This window comes from Gopherus evgoodei, chromosome 15 (assembly GCF_007399415.2).
Source record: "Gopherus evgoodei ecotype Sinaloan lineage chromosome 15, rGopEvg1_v1.p, whole genome shotgun sequence".
In the NCBI taxonomy this organism is placed as follows: Eukaryota; Metazoa; Chordata; order Testudines; family Testudinidae; genus Gopherus; species Gopherus evgoodei.
This window is the reverse complement of record NC_044336.1, coordinates 6427462-6443888: the sequence shown is the minus strand read 5'-3', so window position 1 is coordinate 6443888 and position 16427 is coordinate 6427462. Positions and strand designations below refer to the sequence as shown.

The window sequence follows — 16427 nt, the reverse complement described above, 5'->3', positions numbered from 1 at the left end:
GTACCTGTTCTGTAGATAACGAGAGCATTCCAGTCTCTGGGGCTGGTGGGCTGGCACCTTTTCCAGCAGTAAATTCACTTTTTAAAAATAGAATCATACAGAAATCGACAGGACGAGTGGTGTTGCTAACTCCAGGTATTTTCTCAGAAATCCTGCAATGTCTGGTGTTTTTCCTGAAGCTCCAGTTCCTGGAGTCATGTGACTATAGGAGAATCTCCACTTAAAAATAAAGAAAGTGAGTAAGTTTCTAGTCCTCGTGGTTGCACAGAAAAGCCTGAAAATGTGACCCAAGTGATTTTGGAAGGCTAAGATTTGGTGATATTGAAAGCACTATATAAGATTCTTCCACTACTGTCCAGAGTCCAGGGCCTCTAGAGCCAGGTCCCATCCATGTGCCTAGACGCAGAACCATGTAGTTAATACGAAATGGGAACTTGTTCTTTGGACAGACTTTGTGAGTCTCTCCTGGCGTTGGGGTGTCTACCCCTGCAAGGCAGCCCCACAAACTTGGGAGCTAGGCTATAGAAGACGGATCTTTGTGTGACCAGGGCAAGGTAGAACAGTTTTTACAGCTAGCTGGTTCCCCCAAGAGGCCTCTGACTATTTCCAGGCAGTGGAGAAGAAGGGATGGTTTTAGGCCTCAAGGTGGCTTCCATGGGATGGGCTCAAAGGAAGTTTGCTGCTTTCCTGTACCATATTAATGTGTATTGGGGGGAGAGAGAGAAGTGTGAAGCCAGTGGATATTTAGTCTATGAGCTGCAGTTTTCTAGACAGAGCTGAGCAGCATGAGCTCAGGAGGCTGGGGATATTTATTGCCTCCGTGGTCAAAATAAGAGGCAGCAAAGAGGAAGTGGAGACGGCTGTATTTACGGTAGGTACTTGATGTACACCTTAAAAATAGAACAGAGGAAAATGTCAAAAGAGCGAGAGTCTCTGAGCACTTGTCATTGGTGTAAGCCCACGTGCCTCCTGGTTAATGACTGACTCATTGGCCATTTATTTTGAACTCTGAGACACCGATATAGCAGGGAAGTGACTCTGAAAATGCCCCTATGAGCTTTTGCCCGTTTTGAGGATTAAGTGCAGGCCATTAGCTTGACCTATGTCATGGGGTCTGCACACACCGGGGTGAGCTCACGACCGGATTGCAGGACTCCCGTGTGTGGCTTGTAGGGGGTGTCTCCAATTGCTGAGTTATTTATTACCAAATGTCTTCAGTAACACGGCTTGCAAGGCTGCTGTGTAATCTTTCGGCAAGGGGCCACTCTCACGTTGCCTGATCACACTGGCCAAAGAAGGAAAGAGAGAAGTAGAAAAAGCGAAGTGCGCTGTGCTGCCGTCAAGGTGAACGCCAGCCTGAGTGAGATAAGGAGGCTGGGTGGGTGTGTGGCAACGCTCTCGAGAAATCTGAACAGAGCAGTGCTGTGCGCTCTCAGGAAGTGCTGCTGTAGTTGCAGCCCTCCTCTCACTCAGCGCTCAGGAGAGGCGAGGGTTTGACTCATTTAATGATAACGCTTGGCCATTTGCCTTCCCTCTGAGGATCTGAAAGCACTTTCCAGACATGCATTAATTAAGCCAAGCAACTCCCCATGTGGTGGGGGAATAGTGTTGTTCTCCACTTTGTTGATTGGGAAACTGAGGCACATAAAAGCAAAGTGACACTGTGTCAATGCCAAGTCAAGGACAGAATCCATTCCCGGCTGTAGTTCCAATATCGAGCTACCACCCAGGCTGCACGGAGAGGGATGGGGCTTCTTAGAAACTGATCCCAGGAAGGTTATGTGGAGCTTTTGCCTCTCATTCTCTCTGGCTCTTGCCTCTGCTCTTCCATCTGCTTCTGGAACAGTGCATGGTGCTGCCATCAGGATTGGAACCTCCCCCACCCCAGTGCAGTGTGCTTCCAAAGCGATGCTAACTGGGAGCAGGCTGCTGCCCAGAGAGCAGTGGAAGTCAGCATGAATGGCAGACAGCCAGGTCTGGTTCCCAGTGTTTGGAGCCAGAAATAAATACTAGAGGGGGAGAGGGAGATTTTGCAACCTGCAGATTTTGCAGGAAACATTTTATGAATTGAACAGCAGCACACTCTCACTGAGTCATGCACGTTGATCTAGAAGGGCCCTGTCCTGCATGGGGCTCACTACATGGGCAATCCCACAATGGCAGTAAGCACTTGGCTTGGCAGGAATTGTTCACAGGATTGGGCCCTATACTATAATTCTCCCCCTCCCCAATTCCCTTGGCTGGCTGGATCTCTCCAAGTTCAATCTCTTGGTGATGTCGTTCGGTCTGTCTGTCTTCCCCTTTGTCCCCCTCCCAAGTCCAACGGTGACACTGCATTGAGAACTGAGCAGTTATCACAGTCTCTGGAGAGCAAATGCTGTGAATGTATTGAGCAGATGCAAAAATGTGGATCTGCATCTGCCAGGATCAACCCGCGGTCTGCTAGCCGTCTTTTACCTGTATCCACATCTGCAGCAGCCCCAGCTGTCTCACGAGGACTAGCGACCTGGGGGGAAGGCGGGGAGCGAGTGGGGAGATGGGGTTTTGCAGGGAAGACGCAGTGCGAGGGTTGGGACTGGGTAAGGGGCAGCATGGAGGTAAAGTCTCAAGGAGAAGGGGCGGAGAGGAGGGGGGGCTAGGAGGAAGGGACATTGAATCCCGTGCTGCTCCTAAGGGCTTCAGCAGCAGTGCCTGTTGCATCACAATGAGGCAGAGGGGTGGGGCAGAGGGGGCCTGCCTGCTCCAATCCCTGTGGCTGGGGGCAGGTCCTGCTGCCCAGGAGCCAACAGGCTGGGCCCAGGACAGGGAGCATGGCCAGTGCTGCCGGACTGGGCCATGATGGGGACACTGGAGCTGTCGGAGGGGCCTGAGCTGCTGGACAGCCCCTGATTCCGACATGCCGCCCAGCCCCAGCCAGTGGCTGCTGGCCTCTAGCCCTGAGCGCGCTGCACCCACCAGGCTGCCTGAGCTGGATGCTGCGGGTCAGGCAGTGCCAGTGAGTAGAGCCATGCACAGGTTCTATCTGCATCCAGTCTACCATCTGCAAAAATGGTTAGGGTAACCAGATGTCTCGATTTGATAGGGACAGTCCTGATTTTGGGGTCTTTTTCTTATATAGGCTCCTATTAGCCCCCAGCCCGTCTCGATTTTTCACATTTGCTGTCTGGTCACCCTAAAACTTGTCCGCAGATATGAAGCAGATATCCGCAGATTTGCAGGGCTCTATTTATTCCCCCAAGGTTATCAACCTGAGATCAGGTTCAAGTCCTCCTCCTCCTGCTCTAATGACAGCTGTAACCCCCTTGGTGATATACACCACTGCCTCCAGGATACTATGGTTGTTTCTCTCTTTCTCCCCTTGGACAGTGGGCTCTTAAACCGCCATATTTCAATGACCAGCCACTAAGGCTCTCTCTCCTTAGCCCAAGCGTTCCAGCTGGGTAGCTGCCTGCTGTTATTTCCCTGATTCCAACACTGCTTGGCATATTATATTTCATGTGCCTAAATGCAAAACACTGTAGATGAATGTGCAAGGCTGTAGAACAGAGGTTCTCAGCCTGGGAGTCGCAGACAGGTGTCAGGGGGCTGCAGGCATGCTGCCTTTCCTATATTGCTAGGAGGACGCATGGTCCCAGTATGGAACAAACTGGGAACCACTGACGTGAGACACACGTTCCTTCTCCACACCTTGCTGTACCATTCAGCACTAGAAGACACATTCCGCAGTGCCCACCTGCCACCTGGTTATTGTGCCACTTAAAGCATCATCAGTTGAGTTAAGTGAAAATCAGAGTTTCCATCCTGTGGAAAAATCTGACATTTTGACATTTGTTTTCATCCTGAAGCAGGACAAAAAGTCCAGATTTTTGGCAGAGTGAAAATTTTAGAAAAATGTATGTAAAAGTTACTGGTAGCCCCCTTAACAGCTTACAAGCAGCCAGTAGGGGGAAGCAGAAGCCTCATGTACACAGTAACCTGAACTTTTAAATTATCTTTTCTCTTCTGCCTCAAAGCAAAAAAAACTTGCTTCAAACCAGTTTTTGCTAACCAGATAACAGAGTGCGGGCTTTAACACCTACCAATCAAGTGTTAACACGCGAGGGTCTTTGTCTATAAGTCTATAAAAGGCTTGTAAAATTTGTATAAAACAAAGTCTTTGTACCAAGGTACGGGGCTCTCCTTTCTTCGGCAGAATAAAGCATCTTTCCTTATCCCTGTCAGGCTGTTATTGGCTCTCAGCTAGGCAAACCCAATATTTCGGTAACAGTTTCTGGTGACCCCAGACGGGACTCTCCTAGCTCGGACATCGGACTCTGGATGGCTGTGGCAAACTAGGAGCGGCGCCACCAGGGTGTTTAGCCCCTCTTCCTCACTTCACCGCGGCCCCTGGGGTTTGTGTTCCGATAAGGTGAGCCCTAATAGGATAAGGAAATGCTATCTGGTTCTGGTTTGCTATCTGGTTCTGGTTCTGTTCTGTTTTGGTTAACCGGTTACTGTTTTTCTGCTGTATACATTTGGGGGTTAGGTGTGTGGGCGGAACTGAGCCTCTTGTTCGTAATTCCTCAGGGTGGAAGCCATAGCGTGCGATGAAGCTCTAAGGTTGAATTGGGATCCTTCTGTCCTGTCCCCTGTAGCGGTCACTGTAATAGAGATAGAAAATTCTGGATTAGACCATAATTCCCTCTGCTCTCTGTGTAATTCTCTGTTAGAGTGTCAGGAGACAGATGGGTGGGTCTCTGTGTAAACCCTCTAAAAATAGCCCTTTGAATGATATGTTAAGTAAATGGCCCCTGCCCAGTGTTCAAAAAGGGATGTCAAGGAAGCGCTTTTTACAACTTTGCACCCAGGATTGGCCAGCCCTGGGAACTGCATGGCCTGAGTTTGGCTCCATTAATATTCCGACTCATTTAACCCCTTTGCGCCTGATATTGGAGAATCAGGCGCCAGATCAAATGGACTATCGGTTTTTGTGGGACGATGAGGCTCATCGTCGCTTGAAAAAGGTACAAATCCAGCTCATAATCCTGATTGGCAAGATGTGGGCCAACTCTTAGATTGCCTACTGCACACGGAGGAGAAAGAGCGGGTCCTAAGGGGAGCCCGGGAGGCTGCGAAGGCTTCTGGTAATGGGGGCAATATTATAGCTCTCACTAACCCTACTCAATAAAACCCGAATAATTCAGCCCACCAAGCAATTCTAAAAAAAATTCCTAAACTATATTTTGACAGGTATAAAACAAGCAAAAAAAAGAACTCTAGATTGGTCTAAGGTCCATAATACTGTGCAAGGAAAAGAAGAACACCCCTCCGACTTTTATGAGAGTTTGTAAAGCATTTTGTACTTATACTAACATAAACCCCAAGGCTACGGACACACAGTCCACGGTCAGGCTTATTTTTATCTCTCAGTCAGTCCCGGACATTAAGAAGCGGTTGCAGCAGCTCGAGGGCGCTGAGGAAAAATCCCTAAAAAAACTGGTAAGCGTGGCCACCTGTGTGTATCACACAAAAAATGAAGTTCAAAAGACCAAACAGGTGAGAATGCTAGCAGCCCTTGTAAACGCTGAAAGTAAAAAAACAAGAAGGAAGGCGGTGACCCCCCAAGTGGCAACCAAAAGAGAATCAAGGGGGGGAGAGGGCCCAAGCCGCGCTACTAAAATGTCATTACTGTAAGCAGCTTGGTCACTGGAAAAGAGAGTGCCCAAACCAACGTACCGGACAACAGCCCCAACCTCAACACTAGATGGCTGTGAAAAAAACAGATGCTGTCAATAGTAAAAAATAACGGCAACCCGGGGGTCCACTTGTTACCTATTCAAATAACTTTACCACTTATGTTTGTTCCTCCACAAACCCCCATGTCCGTTTAACTTTGGGAGGAACTGCTTATTCTTGTCTTTTGGGTAAAAAGCATCTTTCGTTATCCCTGTCAGGCTGTTACTGGCTCTCAGCTAGGCAAACCCAATATTTCGGTAACATTTAGATTTGGAAATGTTGAAACATTTTCGGTCAGGTCTATTTGATGTTAAATCACATGCACTCACAGTCAGAGGCGACACATGGCAGGCATGTGGGGTCACGTGCCCCCCCCCCCAGATTTCTACCACAGTTTGCCGACTGGGCCCCTCCATGTGTGGCAGCTCCTGGAGCCGTTGAGCTGCAAGCTGCGGTCCTGGGGAGAGGCAGCAGCAAACAGCTGGGAGCTGCAGGGAGGGGCCATTAAGGGTAAGAGGGGGGAGACGTGCTGTGGGGGGGGGGAGTAACTCAAGCTGATGGAGGGGGCAAACCTTTAAATTGTGCTCCTTCCACTCTCAGCAGGAACCAATCATCTCGCCCCACAGTCATGAGACTTTCATAATACAGCACATGGCTCAGGCAGAGGGGTGACTGCATTGCATTATGGGAGATGTAGTCTGGACCAAGAGCCTATGGGAAAATGGAAGCGTGATGCACCTTGAATACAGCTCCCATGAGGCATTGCAGCACCCAAGGCAGATATAGTTCAATGTCGGACCAACCCAAGATGAAATATTTTGGTTTGAATACATATTGCAAATTTGAAATTTTCCTGTGGAAAATTTTGATTTTTTCAGAAACTGCATTTTTTGTCAAAAAATTGTTTCACCAGCAAGTTCTTAACCATTGCTAGTGATAGGCATTATAGCCTGGCACAGTCCCTCCCTGTGCCATCACCAGTCTGTTGTGAGTCCACCCAAACACTGGGTCCCATATGCTTCCAAGTCAACTGGGTTTGGCCAGAGTCTAGGATCTGTAGCGCACGCTCTTGTCTGACACTTGTCCAGGGGCACTGCCACCTTACCATCTTAGACCCTGATACCAGTGGCTCAGGCCTCGTGAGCTCCCCAGTGACACCTGCACCCCAGAGCTCTGCCAGGGCTGTGGGCACTCTGGCCTTCTCGTTAACTATCACCTTTAGGGACAGCAAGGCAGAAAAACAAGGGACACAGGCCTAGCAATGGGATTCCTAACCACGGAAACTTGACTGTTGAAGTGCTTGAGAGTTACAGATCTTTGGAAACAACAAAGGTCCTCAGATGCCCCATCCTCCGGTCTGATTTCACTCCATCTGGGAGTCTGTAGTTCACCAGCATCCCAGGCTGGCCAGTTCCTCCTGCCCTCTCACTCCTGCTCTGACCCCGTGGCGATGGCTGGTCCCCAGCACAGACCAGGATCCCATCTCTGAGCCATGACAGAAGCTACAGACCCACCAGTCACACTTGCTTCTTCCCCCCATGGGCCAGCAGTTGAGAGGCAATCAAAGTGGTTGGCCCCGGGCTGCGGTCTGGATGGTTCTTAGTCCTTCAGTGAGGTATGTCAGACCTTTCCTGGGCAGGGCAGCTGTCTGGAGGGCAGAACAACAGGCTGTCTTTGAGTGTGTACAGGCTTCACATGTATAGCAAGACAGCCTTCCTACTCGGACACAGACAGAGCCCATCTGGTCACTGTCCATGCTGCCTGGCTTTGCTGCTGCAGAGTCTGGAAGTTCCTGGAGCTTGTGTCTGCACAAAGAACCCTCTCGATGCTCGTCTGTACCTTCTCCGGTCCCCACTTCTCCTCCTCCTCCCTTGGCACTCCCTGTCACTCACTGTCCTGTGACAGGTTGGCTAGCTGGTGGATAAACTGCCTGATTAATTCCTTCTTTTCTCCCATTCCCTGCCGCCAACCCGAGCACGTCCACTGGTAAGTCAGTGGCTGACAGCACTTGCTAAAGCTGAGCGTACCATGATCTGGCCCCATACAGCTCTACTGATGTCCCTCAAGCCAGACTCGAGTCTCCCCTGCTATCCATTCCTGGGCTTACCTTCCTCATTCACATAGATCTGCCAATGCTCCTCACTCTCGACCCACAGAACCCCCCACCATGCCAGTCTTGGGCTCCCCACACCCAGCTCTCTTGTTGCCCCTCAGTTCCAACCCACAGCCTCCCTGCTACTCTAGTCCTGTTCCTACACACAGCTCTGCCAGTGCTCCGTGCTCTGCAGCATGAACCGCTAACCCAGTCCTCGGCCTTCCTGAGCAGTGATGGCCAGGTCCCAGGCATGCCAGAGTGAGCATAGTGGTGTGACGCAGACAAATCTCCCTTCCTTCCTATTCCACTTCTTGTTTTTCTCCCTGTCTCTGAAGAGAACAATGAGGCCTCAGCGCCAGGGGAAGCCATCAGGTTCCTGGCTGGCTTCTCTCTTGGTGCCCTACAAAGACCCTGACAGAGCTGTGCAAGAGATTGCCTTATGGCCTCTGATTCTCTGAGCCACTGGACTGTGATTAGGAGGGGTTTGATGTGGCGATGGCTGTGGTGTTGCTTCTCCCTAGGTAACGGGACAGCCAGTGAGTTAAGTCTGCCCTGGCAGAGGCCTGTATAGGCAGTGGTGAGCTGGAGCCAGTTCGCACTGGTTCGCAAGAACCGGTTGTTAAATTTAGAAGTCGATGTAGAACCAGTTATTAAAGGGGCCAGCGGGTGGGCAAACTCCGGTCTGCGGGCCACATCCTGCCTGCGGGACTGTCCTGTCCCAGGCCCTTTAAATTGCCACCAAAGCCCCCCTGCTGGAGCCCTGGGGTAGGGCTGGAGGGCTCTGGGGGCTATTTAAAAAGTCCGGAGTTCCGGCTGCTTCTACTGCCCCGGCCCTTTAAATAGCCGCCGGAGCCCCACCGCCACTACTCCAGGGCTCCGGCAGCTATTTAAAGGGCCAGGGCAGTGGAAGCAGGGGAGCCCCGGGCCCTTTAAATAGCCCCCAGAACCCAGCGGTAGCGGAGGGCTACAGGGGCTATTTAAAGGGCCAGGGGCTCCAGCTGCCTCTGCCGTCCTAGTCCTTTAAATAGCCACTGGAGCCCCGCTGCTTCCCCAAGCCTCCCATGACTATATACAGGGCCGGGGCGGTAGAAGCAGGGGAGCCCCAGGCCCTTTAAATAGCCCCCGGAGCCCCGGGCTGCTGCTGCTACCCTGGTGGGGGGGGCACTTACCTTATTGGGTGGGCTGGGGCTGGCTCTGACTCCCTCAGCCACACCCCTTCTGGGGGCCAGAGCTGGCCCCCACGTACTGGTAAGTCACTGGCTTACTTTCAGTCCTGGTCTCGGGAGGGGGTGGTCAAGGGACAAGGAGCGGGGAGGAGGGGGAGTTTGCTGGTTCTGAGGGGGGCAGTTGGGGGCAGGACGTTGGGTTGGGTTGGGGTCGGATGGGCAGGGAGAGAGGCACGTGGGGCTTGTACTCACCGTGCGGTTCCCTACCGGGTCTTTGGCGGCAGTGGGGGGTCTTCACTTGCTCCAGTGAAGGACCCACTGCCAAAATGCCACCGAAAACCCAGAGCAAGTGAAGACACACAGCGCCCCCCCTCCGCCGCCAAAGTGCCGCCGAGGACCTGTTAGGGAACGGGTTATTAGGATTTTGGGAACTCATCACTGTATATAGGTGAGGCTGCCCATAGCTGTGCTGTGACAGTCATGTACCTGATTTGTACATTGCGCACCTGGCTGGCTGCAGGACCGCGTGTCTTGGTGAAAAGCATAGGCAGCGTGTGTGTGTGTGTGTGTGTGCGTGTGTTTCATCCCTCAAATCAAGTCATTTAGATCCCTGATGGGGCATCCAGCAGGAGCCAAAATCCAAAAGGAGAGAAGCACTAGGAGGAGCTGAAGGTTAAAGCTTACTCTACTTTTCAAAGTCAGCTGAAGAACAGACTCTGGATGACTGGATGCCTGGGTTCAATGTCTGGCTCTAGCACTTAACTTCCTGGGCAGTCCTAGGGAGAGCAGTTAATCTCCTTGGGTTTCTTTTTCCCCACGTATAAAGCAGAAATAACGATATTCACCTCAGGGATGGGCTGCTAATATTTTAACTTGGGGTTCTTACAGAAATACCCCACCACCACTTCCCCTCAGGGAAATCCAATGGACAGTGGGGATCTGTCCTTTTCTTCTCCCTCAGTCAAGGAGCAAGGCAGAGCCCTCTGGCAAACAGACTTGAAGTGAGTGTGCCTCTGAGATGTACATGGAACAGATTTTCCTCTAACCCAGACACGCTTGTGCCCCAGGATAGCCCCACTGGGCCCCACTCACCATTGCAACTACCACCATTTGCACCAGTGCAAACTGGTTGGAAAGCCCTAGCAGAGCAGGGAGGTAACATCTCACCTGCTTTGCACTAGTGCAAAAGACTTGGCAAGATGAAGGCTGAAAGAAGTCAGCCGCATGAACTTCACTGGCATGATGCCCGATTGACACCAGGATAATTGCTGAGATCTGGATGACCATGTACAGCTCAGCTTGTGCCATTCAGAGTGTGTGTGTGTTTGTGTGTTATGGAGGGGGGGTTAAAGACCCTGTGTGGGGACTGGGCGTTCTATTTACCAAGGGCTATTTTGGGAGAATCCCCGACCCTTGGTATCACCAGGCCCCCTCCGAAGGCCCAGATCTGCTGTGCAGTATGTTTCTACAAGAAGGCCGTCATGTCATCCTAGGCAGGGGAACCCCTCTCCCAACCTTTCCTTCAGTTTGGCTGGAGAACACAGGACAGCCCAGCACCAGCAAATCAGTGACTCACTAAGCGAGCTCTTCCATTAGCATCTCTGTGAAGCTGCTTTAGACATGACAAGCACTAGGTACCAGTCTCTGCTTTGTTGGCCTGCCACGGGGTGGCTGGCCCCTGTGAGGAGAGTCAGCGTGATGGGTTTCGTTGAGGCAAATGAGCCCATCTCAGCCCACCTGTAAGCAGCTGGCTAGGTGGCTGCTTGGCAGCTAATTAAAAGCACCTGGGCCTGATGAAAGGCTGCCAGAGCTCAGCTGGGGCAGGGTTGCTGGTGGGGAGAGGGAGCTGCCCAGGAACAGTGCTCCTTGGGGAAGGAGCTTCCAAAGAGCTGCAGGAGGCCCAGCTTCCAATTAAGGGGCAGGAAAGTCCTGGCTCCAGGAGGGAATCTAGGTTGGGAAGGCCTTATAAACATGAGATTGACATGCTCAGCTGAAGTCTGCCTCCCTGCTAAGAAGCGTGGGTGAGGGGCTTTCTTGTGATGCTGCTGAATTTTCTGCTAATGACCAAGACCCTCAGAAGGGGGGCACAGTTCAATATGTATCAACCTCGCTGACCTTACAGATGGCTGCATCAGGGAAATTAGGGCAGGGTCTCCCTGTAGTGCAGTGCCTGGCCGCAAGAGGGTGCAGGAGACAGCGTGTACCTTTTACACTTCCATTCGCTGTGTGCTGGCAGCAGGGAGTTCAAGCTAGGCATGGGCTTTCCCGCTAGTCGAGACTGCTTCAGCTGCAGCAGTTATGCCGCTGCCTTAGCAAATCCACCTGCAGTGCCCATCAAACCTGCTTCCCTGACAGGTGCTAGCTTGCCTGAGTTAAATCCCTACCCACTTTTATTGGGGAGCCCCCTTTCTCCTTTTCCAATCTTCCTTGCAGTTCCCTGGCTTGTTTCCAGTGGATGCCCTGTTGGGGGGCTGTGCAGCCTATCTGAATTCTGTGGGGAGGAGTAAGATAAAAGCCCCCCCAGGTGAGGGGGGGGCAAAGGACCGAGGAGCCAACTGGTTGCTTGGAACAAAAATTGAAAACATGGGAAGGGGAGTGTAGATGAAAGGTGTAAAATCAGGGTAGCAGAGGGGGACCCAGCAGAGAGCTGTAGACAGTGACTGCTGCTTGATGAAAGAGTCCAGGGAGTCAATGGATGTTGGCCAGAGGAACTTGTCTGTGTGTGTGATACAACTGGGGTGGCCAGACAGCAAGTGTGAAAAATCGGGATGGGAGCTGGGGGTAATAGGAGCATATATAAGAAAAAGACCCAAAAATCAGGACAATCCCTATAAAATCGGGATATCTGGTCACCCTAGATACGACCAGGAAATGAGAAAAGGGCGTGAGGTTGCAGAGCAGACCCTTCCTCCCACTGAACCGCCTAGTCCTGGGCTGGTGAGTGGCCAGTATGGGCAGCCCCAGGAGGAGGCTAGCGAGGAGCTCTCGTACCTTTGTGGGACACAGAGGGGGAGCTGCGTGCATGGAAGTAGATGTGAGGAGAAGTGCAGACAGCACCTCAGCAGGAGGTTCTGGAGGAGCCAGGAAAGGGGCTGCACCCTGGTGCACTGGTGGCAGGCACTTGCCTCTCGCAGAAGGGACAGATGTCAGGCACCTGCGAACCATGCCCATGTTCACAGCTCCATGCAGGAGTTACCAACTAATATCCCCAGTGGGCTGAGGTACTGGGGTGGAATAAAGACTGTCCCATGGTAGAACATCTTGCAGCTGGGTTGGGATGGGACGTGAGGGTAAGGAAATGCATGGTATGGGGCATTAGAACATGGAGATGCTCCCTAGGCATAGTTCAGAGATGGACTGACTGCATATCATTCAGCATGCTCAGGTAGCGCACTGGGCATGGCTGTTGGGGCTTGTGGAGCAGGGGCCCAATGGTGAGCTCTGGAGGGTGAGGGGATAGGGACAGGTTGGGTGCACCCTCTTGCAAGGCCTGCTTAAGATAAGTAAGAGAGGCAGGGGCAGGCAGCCCTCACCTCATGGAGCAGATGGTGTGAGCAGCACCCAGGGTTCAGCCAGTCCTTCCAGATGGGGCCTAGGAGGTCTCTGGTCCTGGTGACACCAACGAGAGCCAATCTCTGATGTGCCTGCACAGGGAGCCGGGGGTTGTGCAGCAGGGGTGTAAGCAGGTCTTCTCCTGTCCCCTCTGGGAGGCTGCCACAGGCCTGGTCACAGAGACAAGTTTGCGGGTCCTGAGGAGATTCTAGTAAGAGACCAGCAGCTCAGAGGGGGCTAGATGAGACCTCCCATGGTGAGCAGTGCAGACTGAATGCCCCAGAGACTAAAGGCCTCTCTCTGTCCTGAGAACAGGGGCAGCATGAGCAGCCAGACTCCTCCATGGCTCACTCAATGCATGGCCCCTGCTGAGGCTGGAAAAAGAGGGCGATTAGGGCCCATGGGCTCACTGGTGGATGCTGAGCTCTCCTGGGAACCTGGCTGTCATCCATTGTGGCTGCCCATTTTGGTGGCATCTCCCTATTTGTGCCCTGTCCCTCTCTCATTTTCACATCTGAGCTGGTCTGATCCCACCTTCCTCTTGAGATTTCACTTGCGTCTCTCTGTTTTGCAGGTGAGACACAGGACGCAAGGCCATGCAAATGCTGAGTGAGAAGCTGCCACCTGCTCACCCTACTGTTCAAGAAGTGCTGAGACAGACACGTCTGCTCCCTGCCCATTCATGGAGAACACAGGTCTGTGATCACCAGCAATGTCCTTGAGTGGGTGGGCTGAGGCAGCAGGGAAAGGCAAGCTGGCCAAGACAGCCCAAGGCACTTCAGCACAGCGAGAGGCTGGGTGAGAAATAAGTCCATCTAATGACTAAGGAGGTTGCTCTGTTGGGCTGGTACTGCTGTGGGCCCAGGGAGGACAGATGGTGGTATGGGTAAGGTGCAGGGTTGGCAGTCTAGGAGAAAGGCTGCTTGTAGGACTGGGTTCTAGTCCTATTTCCTTTCCTTTCATTGTACGTCAGTTTCCCCCTGTGTAAAGTAGAGATGACATTTACCTACCTACCTCACACTGTCTAAGCTGTTATTATCTGTGTGGCTGTAGCACCTAGAGGCCCCAGTCGAGATCAGGACCCATTGTGCTAGACACCACACAGTCAGAAGGAGCCTCTGCCCTGAGAGCCCACAGTGAAATAGACAAGACAGACAAAAGAAAGATTATTGTCCCCATTGTACAGATGGGGGAACCGAGGCACAGAGAGACTAAGTGACTTGCCCAAGGTCATGCAGGAAGCCTGTGGCAGAGCAGGGGATTGAATGCAGATCTCCTGAGGCCAGCTCAGTGTCTTTACAAGTCCCACTTAGATGCTTTTTTGAGGATGTAAGTGGGACTTAAGTAATTCAAGGGCCTTTTGCTGGCTCTCTGCACAGGGCTGTTTAAGCCTCCAGCTTACATTCACCATTCAGATTTTATGATGCTGGTTTGCCCAGTGCTAGAGCTGATTACACAAAGATTGCAAACATGGATATTTGTTTATAATGACAAAAATCTCTGGGTGCTCAGAAATGGCTCAACAATTTTCACTCAGGCTTCCTGAGAAAATTTGCTTTGGCCCAAGACCAAATGTGGAAAATTTCAGCCTGAGAAGTAAATGTTTGAAAATTTATAAGCATCTGGGAAAGGCCCTTTAGAATGGAAAATGCAACTTTAATTCCCGGATAGGCGTCACTCCACACAATACCTGTAATTCAGTTATGGTATCATGGTACAGTGCAGTTAGCTTTTAGCTATCCATCAGTGCTGTAGCTAGGACAAGGAAAATACTGCCTAGAGCCAGCTGGCTAATTATCGGCACATACTTATGATTAACTGGAAAGGAAGGAGTGCACCCCACGTCATCTTAGGAGGTGCAGCAACCTTACTCATCCTCCTTAATCGAGGTGTCCTTAATCCAGAACTCCTTAGCAAACACATCCTTAGCTAAAGTTGGTTGCAGTGTTGTTGTAGCCCTGTTGGTCCCAGGATATGAGAGAGAGGTAAAATTCTAGCTAGAACATCCACAGGAAAGTCCATCAGGTAGGGATAAGCCTCTTGTATGGTCCATTGTGAGTTAAGTGCTCTTTGAAAGGCCATTCAACTTGAATAGTCCCTTCACAATGTGCTGGCCAGACAAGAAGTAAGCTGCCTTGTGGGTGTGATGACAGAAGCGAATACATTTGAAATACAGATCTACAGGCAATATTCATAACTTTAGATATAAAAATTATACATGCATACAAATAGGATAATCAAACAATAACCTTTTCATTGACACTTTACATGACATACTTTGTACAAACTCTGTTGCAGTTATATAACAGTGGTAGTAACAATGATCTACATGGTCATATTTTAATCAGATAACATCACATGTTTAATAAGCCAACTTCTGTTAGTGAAAGAGACAAGCTTTGCTCTTGTTGGTCCAATAACAGGTACTACCTCACCCACGTTATCTCTCTTAGCTCAAGTGGCCTTATCAACAAAGTCCTTAATTCAAGAGGCCTTAATTCACAGAAGCATCCTTAACTGAGGTGCCCTGTAGCCACTCTGGGGTAAATGCATGGGGAAAGAAGAATGGGAATATTTGCCAGCTGCCAGTATAGGACTGGGACACCCGATTCTCAGACATTTTATTTTCAATGGGAATCGGGCACCTGGATCCCATTAGAGAGCTTTCGAAAAACTCAGCCTGACATGTCCAGGGATCTGACTCTCCATTAAGTTAGGCTTGAATAAAGACTGGGAGTGGATGAGTCATTACACAAACTAAAAATTATTTCCCCATGCCTATTTTTCCCTTACTGTTACTCACACCTTCTTGTCAACTGTTTGACATGGGCCATCCTGATTATCACTCGAAAAGTTTTTTTTCTCCTGCTGATAATAGCCCACCTTAATTGATTAGTCTTGTTAGAGTTGGTATGGCAACCCCCATTTTTTCATGTTCTCTCTCTCTCTCTCTATGTGCATATATTCCTACTGTATTTTCCACTACATGCATCTGATGAAGTGGGTTTTAGCCCACGAAAGCTTATGCCGAAATACATTTATTAATCTCTAAGGTGCCACAAGTACTCCTCATTCTTTTTGTTGATACAGACTAACACTGCTACCACTCTGAAACCTAGTTTAGTTGAACTGGTTATGCCACTCATGAGGGTGAAAAATTCTCCCCCTTGAGAGATGTAGTTAAGCTGACCTACGCCCTGGTGCAGACACCGCTAGGTGAACAGAAGATTTCTTTCTTCGACCTAGCTACCACCTCTCAAGGAGGTGGATTTACTACATTGATGGAAAAATCCTTCATCACTATAGCAAGTGTCTACCCTACAGCATACAGCGGCATAGCTGCAGTGCTGTAGTGTAAACATATCTTAAACTGATGACAGTTTGTGCGCAGACAAGGCCTATGATGAAGTCCTCGATGTATAGCACCACACTCTGCTGAATGAAGTACAAACTCTCTTCCCCACCACATAGGAGCCAGCTACATTTAGCATTTTGCCTCATTCCTTCCATTTATGAGCCATCACACCTTCCAACTGAGGTCAGGAAACCATAGCATTTTCACATATGTACAAATCACAAATAGTTCCCTCCCCATTCACAATTCCACCATGCTGACTCTTCTTTCACAAAGCCTGTCCCAGACACTCAGTCACCATTCATTCCACATAAACCACAAAGCGCCTTCTGCTCTAAAAATTAGAAACACCACTGTCACTGTCATCTTAGTCGCCTTCCTGGCGTGGTTCTGAGACCGTGACACCTACACCTGCACACTGTGCTCAGTCTGCCAAAATCCACTCTGCACATTTGGCAGGAAATTTGGTAATGCAATTAATAATAAAGGAAATCCCAAGAGGATGGTAAATTTTGGCCAGGTTGTGTGTATAATTCTGTTAGGA

At 50.5% G+C, this 16427-nt stretch overlaps 1 protein-coding gene across 5 annotated transcripts in view; it reads left to right on the top strand.

Moving 5' to 3' along the window:
• The window catches only part of PIK3R6 (phosphoinositide-3-kinase regulatory subunit 6), an 82284-nt gene that overhangs the window by 21040 nt on the left and 44817 nt on the right, over positions 1-16427 (top strand). For all 5 annotated transcript variants that reach the window (XM_030534613.1, XM_030534614.1, XM_030534612.1 and 2 more), the window contains exon 2: positions 13103-13223. In XM_030534613.1, coding sequence (XP_030390473.1) covers positions 13211-13223 — 13 coding nt within the window. In that variant the 5' untranslated portion in view covers positions 13103-13210. The remainder of the gene's footprint in view (positions 1-13102; positions 13224-16427) is intronic.